We start from the raw sequence: 8,038 nt of genomic DNA, 5'->3' as shown, positions 1-8,038 counted from the left end.
TATGATTGAAAATGATATCTATGGGCCCCTTGATTAAGTACTACTACTAAAATTCATTACCATACTCAAATAAGTCAATATCAAATATTAAGCTCATTTGGTTAAGTGGACTCTACTTTGAAATCAAGAAACACAAAGATTGATAAGAGGATGATATGGTCTATGCCTTATTAATCAATCTAAATATCGAGGATAGAATGATTAAGTCATACAAGATAATAGACACAGAAAGATTAGGTCGGATCTCGACATTCTCGTCACTTGGGTAGCAATGATGCATTGTTAGATGACACGTATTACTTATGTATCTAAAGTAGTTTTAGATACATTGCCAACGTTATAAGAGCACACAAAGAACATGTTGATTTAGATATTAGTATATTTTAGTTTAACTAAAATATGATTAACCCTAAGATTATAGGGTTAAGTCTAATCCGAATTAGACTCCTTGAGTTAGACTCATATGAATACAACCATTGGATTATTAGATTTAGTCTAATCCGAATTAGATTTATTGGATTAGACTCTACCACTAAAGAGCATTAGATTCATTAGAATTAATGTCCATTAAAAAGTTTAACGGAGCATTAATAAGAGGAAGACTAAAGGGCAAAAATTCTTGGCATTCATTGGATAAATATAAAAGGTTTTTTGGCATTGCATTTTGGATGACATTCATCATTTTCTTCCTCCTCTTCTTCTTCTTCTTCTTGGCCAAACCTCCTAAGACCATTTTCAACCCACATCACCAAATTTGGTGTAATTTTCACACTAAAATGGTGTAATTTCAGCACCAAATACTATTTCAACTCCAACTCATCCACATTATATCACACCAAAAAAAAATATTCTTTAGAATATTCTATTATTCTTATTAATTTTTTATATGATAATTATTATATTTAAAATTATTACTTCTTAATATTTGATATTTTAAATTTTTTAAAATTCAGTATCCAACTATAATATATATATATATATATATATATATATATATATATATATATATATATATATATATATATATATATATATGTATATATATATATATATATATATATATATATATATATATATATATATATATATATATATATATATATATATATATATAAAAATTTTAATAAATTAAATAATGACAAATATACATAATAAAATTTAAATATGCTATTAAATACACTTAATTTAAATTTATAATAAATAATAATTAGATTTAATTATACTATAAATAAAGATAAAGAAATTAATAATTATTAATTAATCACATTTGATTTTATAATAATATAATAAAATTTAAAAAAAAAATCTCTCCATCACCAAATATGGTATTTGGTGTTGCACTATTCACGTCACCATATTTGAGGTGGAATTTGGTGTATGAGTTGGAACAATTTGATGTAAAGTAATTTGGTGTTAAATTTACACCAAATTTGGTGTTTTGGTGATGAGTTGGAGATGCCCTAAAGTGGTTAGCACTATGAAGGTGGTTCTTCTCTGAATATAAGTTCGTGTGACGAACGGGAAACGTGTTCGTGTGTATACTGTAGAGGTGTCGATGTTCTGATCGCACTGAGATCTGCATCCAAATCAAAGTTGTTGTCGGGAATACCAATCACGAAATGAAAGTAACTATTCTATCTGATAGAGTAGCAAAAACGAGTATATCATATTCACAAGGATCTCTGGAAGGATCCTTTTTCCACTACGTTATGTGTTGGTTTTCGTATAAGATCCCTACACTGGCACCATAAATAGTTTCCGCTCTGTTGCAGTTTGTTTTCCTCCTTCCTGATGCACCACAAGCTTCACCGCTGACTGACACTCCTCGTTCTTTCCCATCGTGAGCAGTCAGAGAATAACCTCCACTGGTTACCTCCGTGAGCTGGTGCGAGAGAAGAGGCAATGAGTGGCTATCCAAGAGTCAGATAATGAATTTAATTAAGAGTAATTATCTCCGATTAACCCTAACAATACACTATTCCAATTATTCCGTTCCATTCTTTTGTCGTTATAACGTTCGAGAATGTCACCCCAAAGCAACTCATGTAATTTATCGGAACTTTGGAACGACATGAGGGTTCCTATGCCGGAATGCCCATTTCAGTCGTTTGACATCCGTTTCGACGAAGAATGTTATAGACGATATATGGTGAACCATAGTTGAGGTTGAAGGATACCTTTAGGCTGGTAGATTTGATATTTTATGAATTGAGTTGAACCCTTATATTGTCCAACATGGAGGAACTCATTAATTAATGGGGATGTTGATACGATATATTATGAGTGGACCCAGTAGTGAGGTAGAAGTCAAAGTCAATATGAGGTGGCGGTCAAGGTTAGAGTGAGGTGCAGACGACCAAGTCGCTCTTACCAAGACACAGTTCCTCACTCCTCAACGCTAAGGCCTTCAGTACGGAGTCAGTTAGCTTCAGAGTTGGTCGGACTTAAGGGTCTCACCGCTCCACACCTCAGTATCAAGATACACAGAATAAATCTGGTCAGCTCCCGCAATGGTTGGGCATATGGGGCCTAACTCCCAGCTTCTATGATACAACTCTCAGTATTCGTTCGGTCGGCCTAAGAGCTAATCGGGTTTACAGGCATAGTTTCCTATCTTGCAACACTAAGGAAACTTTCAACATATGGTTGGTCAGCCCGAGAGCTGATCGGACTTTCAAGACTATGGCTCACAATTTGGTCGGGTTTACGAAGCTCAGCCCCCACATATATATAAGACAAATGTATGAAGCAATTCTTAGTGTAAACCTGGTAGTCGAACAGTTGGTCATACTTAAGGGTTAATTTTAGGGAAGTAATATAACAGCTGATCGGTCCAAGTGCCAATCGAATTTTCCGGGCCCCCCCCCCCCCCCTTCTCAAATACAAGTGGTCGGCTAAAGATCCGACTGAGATACCTCCAAGGGATAACATTATCAGGGAATTGCAACAACTCGTCAGAAAATAACAGTTACTTGTCAGAGAATATTTTGTTGCTATAACATATACGTGCAATAGAACCTTTCTCGAAGGGTAGTTATACATCTTCCATCACCCGACATTCTGACGATATATTCTCTCAACCGCCTCATTGATGACAAAAGTTATAAGAAGTTATTCATATACCAGTAATGGAAAATTCCTTGAGGGATGACTGCCCATCTTTCGAGTTGTACATCTTCTATCACCAGACATATTCTGATATTAAATATTCCTTATCGCCTCATTATTGCGGAGCATATAAGAGATGATATAAAAAGAGGTTATCTCCGTGCTCACATTTTTACAAACTTGACATCATGCAACTATTTTTCTTCTTCTGCATGTTTTGCTCAGATACACTGATTTAAGCGTCGAAGTATCTGCGTCAGGGACCCCCTCCCTGATTCTCGCTTTAACGTTCCCTTTGCTCTGTCTGGTGTGTGCAGAAAGGAAGGAGTCTTTTTTCTCTCCAGTTCAAAGTCTGCTCCCAGTCAATAGTAAAGTCACATATCCAATGCACCATCTCTATCACTTTCAGATAGGATCGGATGTCTTTGTTGTTCATACTCAAATACGATGGTCATGTGAATACCACACAATTAGTAGTAGCCAAGTTAGGCTATGTTCCGCAAGGGTACTTAATTTTAAGGATTTAGGATTTTTTAATATATGATATGTTAAATTAATCTAAAAAACATCAGATTGACAAGTGAGGTAGAATTGGAATTCTATCACTTCAGTGTGAGTTGATGTTATACCAAACTTAAATATCTGTGATCGATACGTAAAGTCCTACAAAACTCACGGCAGCTAGAGTTCTTGGTTTCCCCTTACATCTCACTGCATGCAATATTCGACCCCAACCATGTTACCATCGTACAATTTCCAGGCCACGAGTTGAAGAAGAGCATGCATCCGAACAATGATTGACGATGAAAAACAGTGGAAGATCTTGGCACGTAGCAGAAGCAGAGAGCACTGGGGAAAGCAAAGATGGCAGCAGGGTGAATTGCCTGTCAGCTTTTTTTTTCATGAGAGTAGAAGAGGCCAATGATTGGGTTTGTACCCTCATGGGGCATGCTTGGATCAGTCGATAGTTAAGCAAGACATGTGAGACTTACGTAGATCGTCACTTTAGTCTTTAGCTGGAGCGATCGATATTGTTCGTGTTTCGGCTGGATCTCATATCATTATATTCCATAATCCATATCCCACTCCTGCCTCTGCCTGATGGCAACTACTCACTGCCAATATTTGGACGTAGCGGGGCAAAAAGTTGGGTCCCGGAGCTCGCAACGGTGCAGCTCGCCGAGTGATGCATGCGCACACAAAGGAACGGGGCCCGGGACAAGGCACTCGATTAGTTCAAGCTGATCGTAGGCCTACAAGATAAGGAAGCAATCCAAACTCCTCTGTCAGTTTTCTTCTAGTTGTTATGGAGCTTTCGGTAGCCCATTGCGGCCCGGGCCCGAGCAGGTCGGCGGCTTGAACCTTCTATCAGACAAGTGGAGTGTGGAAAATGCTCGTCGTTGGGTTGAAAGATATAGGCAGCGGTGTAGGTGTTTGAGTTGGGTTAGACTTTAATAGATGGCGTGGGCAGTGATGGCGACAAGTTGTCGAAAGATTTATCATGTTTCATGGAGTGCCATCTCACTGTCAGCCTCGGATTGTGGCACGGCGCCGATGCTGGGGCTCGATTTTCAAACATGACGGTGCCAAATCTTCCATGCGGCGTTTGGTTCCTGATGCCTAATATGGTTGAATTGTCCAACCGTCCAATTTGCTTCGCCTACTGAGACTTTGACTACACTGACCCAATAAACTTATCAAATTTATTAAAATTGACTCATCTAATCCATTTGATCAACCCCACACGTTGGGCATGCTTTACTCGCCAAATTTGTGGTCAACAACATTGTCCGTTCGAATAGTTTGAGATAAGGATCTTGGACGGACCATTTGATTAGTTTTAGAAAACAATGGATGCGGTTTAATTTGTTGTTTTAATAAGGAAACCTAAAACTAAACTAAAATGTATATTTTTTTAAAATGTATATATATATTAAAAATAATCCTATTGATATGGAATGAATTTAGTTTGAAAATAAATTTGACAATAGTTATTTTATTATAATTCAAGTGTCCACTTTGCCCGATTCCCAATTAATCACGAAGATAGTCCCCCCTTAATTTGCCTATGGTTTATACATGCTTAGAGATTGACCTCCATAATATTTATTTCGGTTTGAATTTGAACTCTAATTCACTTATTTATTCTCCCAAATGTTTTACCAGGGTAATAATTTTTTTGATTATTCCATGTGTTTAGGGTTTGTCGGACTAAATTTGAAAATAGATGGTTTTCTCTCTAATTTGTCTATTGGGTAATTTGTCTCTAATTGGTCTATTGGGCCTTTTGGTGTATGTATTAGGCCCAATCTAAAAATTGATTTCAGTTGTGAAACAACCAAACCAAAATGAATCGAACGGGTTGAGCTCAAATCGAGTCCCGCCCATGTCCCTCCTTCCTTTCGACCTATGACCGCGCCCAGATACGCTGCTTCCTCGTTCTCCACCCCCGCCGTCTCACGATCTTGCTCCTCTTCGCCGCCTTCCCCGCTCTCCGTCGCGGGCCTCCTCAACTCCTGCTGCTCCCTCCGCGGCCTCCAGCAAATCCACTCCCGCATCATCCGCAAGGGCCTCGAGCAGCACCCTGTCCTCGCCACCCGCTTCCTTTCCCTCTGCGCCGCCTTCGCCGCCCCGGCCTACGCTTCCTCCGCCTTCGAGCGCCTCACTGCCCCCAACCTCATCACCTGGAACGCCCTCCTCAGCGCCCACGCTCAGTACTCCCCCCTCTCCACCATCGTCGCCCTATTCAACATCCTCCGCCGACGCTCTCCCATGCCTCCCGACGCATTCACTTTCCCTTCCCTCCTATCATCCTGCTCTCGTTCGGAGGCAACCGCCGTCGGCTCCTCTGTCCACGCCACCATACTCCGATATGGCCTCGAAGCTGATGTCTTCGTCGGGACGGCCCTCATCGATTTCTATGGCAAGTGCCGCGAGCTTGGTGCAGCGAGGAAGCTATTTGATTCTCTACTGCACCGGAATGAGGTATCTTGGACAGTAATGATTGCTGGTTACTTGAGTTCTGGCGATGTAGCATCCGCAATGTCTCTGTTCTATGAAATGCCTAGGAGAAATGTGGTAACCTGGAACTCCATGATCGATGGATATGTCAAGTCTGGGGATTTGGTAAGTGCCCGGGCACTTTTCGATGAAATGCCTCATAAGAATGCTGTCTCATATACTTCAATGATTGATGGATATGCTAAAGCGGGGGACTTGGCATCAGCTAAAGTCTTGTTTGAGCAGTCACCAGATAAGGATTTGTTTTCATGGTCAGCCATGATCTCCGGGTATGCTCAGAATGGCCGGCCAGGTGATGCTATGAAGATATTTCTTGAGATGTACAATGGGAATATCAAGCCTGATGACCACATTGTGGTTGGTTTGATGTCAGCATGCTCCCAATTAGGCAGTCTCACCTTGGCCAAATGGGTGGACTCGTACGTCATTAAGAATGGAATCGACATCACAAAGGCCCATGTGTTGGCTGCTCTGATAAACATGAACGTGAAGTGTGGAAACATGGAAAGAGCTGCCAAGTTATTTGAATCAATGCGGAGTAAGGACTTGGTATCCTATTCTTCTTTGATGCAGGGGTATTCTATTCATGGTGCCGGACACAAAGCATTGGAGTTATTCTCCCAAATGCTAAAGGAAGGGCTTTTGCCTGACAATGTTACATTCACAGTGGTTCTCACAGCATGTAGTTATGCTGGTCTTGTCGAAGAAGGAAAAAAGTATTTCGAGCTAATGAAACATAAATATCTGATTGCTCCTTCATCTGATCATTACGCATGCATGGTGGATCTTCTTGGGCGGGCAGGCAGGTTAAAAGAAGCTTATGAGCTAATCAAGTCAATGGATGTGGAGCCTCATGCCGGAGCTTGGGGAGCATTACTTGGGGCTTGTAAAACGCTTGGTGATATAGAATTAGGGGAAGTTATTTCTAAAAGACTCTTTGAGTTAGAGCCAACAAATGCTGGTAATTATGTGGTGCTCTCAAACATCTATGCTGTAGCAGATAGGTGGGCCGATGTATCAAAGGTAAGGGCTATGATGAGAGAGAAGGGGATCAGAAAAGTGCCCGGTTGTACTTGGATCTAGTTATCCAGAATAGCATTCCTGCCTTTTGATTGTTGTTGCCGGAGAGAGAAGGACTCACATTTCCATGATTGTTGCATAGCTTGGTTTTTGGAAATTCCATCATATACAGGACCAGAATGTTTCTGAACTCTCTTCATTGGGCAACAAGTCTTCTGCTCTATCTATTTGTATGAAGAATTCACTGTATGAAGCTTAAAAGAACAGTGACATGGCTTTGAATAGACTTCTTATATTTCTACTGGAATCCTAACTATGTTGTCATATTGCTGGGTCAGGAGGGGATATCATTATGCATCAGAAGTTGGTAATGGTTACCTTCTCAACTTTTGGGCGACAAAGGATTTTGAAAGGGGCTGTTGCCTCTTCGATGATGCTATTCAAGTGTTCCCAGTGTCAGGTAAGATTGCATACACAAAGGAAATCGAATAAGATAACATTGTCATACTGGATTGATTCCCATTGTCAAGGAAATATCAGTGTTTCATACTGTTGTAGGATGCTTGAAACAATGTCGAGCCCTCTGGATTATCTAAGAAGTGTTACTTGTGCCATATCCTTGAAGTGATGAGCCTCTCGTCGTGCCTCTTTCAAAATGGTGCTTTTCAAGCTAAGCAGACGTTAACTAAAGAAGAACGTGCTTACAAATGATGAAGATTTGATAGCCTCTACTTTATTGTATTTTTGTTAGGATGTTCTTACTCGCCGATCTTTCATTGATAATTTACGCCAATGTTTACTATTTCCCAAGTCTATATCATTCTGTGCTGCAAATGGAACTTTTTATTACATCTGATCACTGCAAAAGAGAGGAATATTGATTCGCAAA

At 40.0% G+C, this 8,038-nt stretch overlaps 1 protein-coding gene across 2 annotated transcripts; it reads left to right on the top strand.

Moving 5' to 3' along the window:
* The first annotated feature begins 5,417 nt into the window (after positions 1 to 5,417).
* Positions 5,418 to 8,038, top strand: LOC122053320 (putative pentatricopeptide repeat-containing protein At5g37570). Of its 2 annotated transcripts, none has more exons than XM_042615336.1 (2): positions 5,418 to 7,395; positions 7,488 to 8,038. In XM_042615336.1, the coding sequence occupies exon 1, from the start codon at positions 5,518 to 5,520 to the stop codon at positions 7,210 to 7,212; it is 1,695 nt and encodes a 564-aa protein (XP_042471270.1). In that variant the 5' UTR covers positions 5,418 to 5,517; the 3' UTR covers positions 7,213 to 7,395; positions 7,488 to 8,038. The 2 variants fall into 2 exon arrangements, with proteins under 2 accessions (XP_042471270.1, XP_042471261.1); XM_042615327.1 differs by having other exon boundaries at positions 5,418 to 7,609; positions 7,708 to 8,038.

Source organism: Zingiber officinale, chromosome 1B (assembly GCF_018446385.1).
Source record: "Zingiber officinale cultivar Zhangliang chromosome 1B, Zo_v1.1, whole genome shotgun sequence".
Taxonomy (NCBI): Eukaryota; Viridiplantae; Streptophyta; class Magnoliopsida; order Zingiberales; family Zingiberaceae; genus Zingiber; species Zingiber officinale.
Note: the sequence above shows the minus strand (reverse complement) of the source record. Positions and strands in the feature narration are given on the sequence as shown.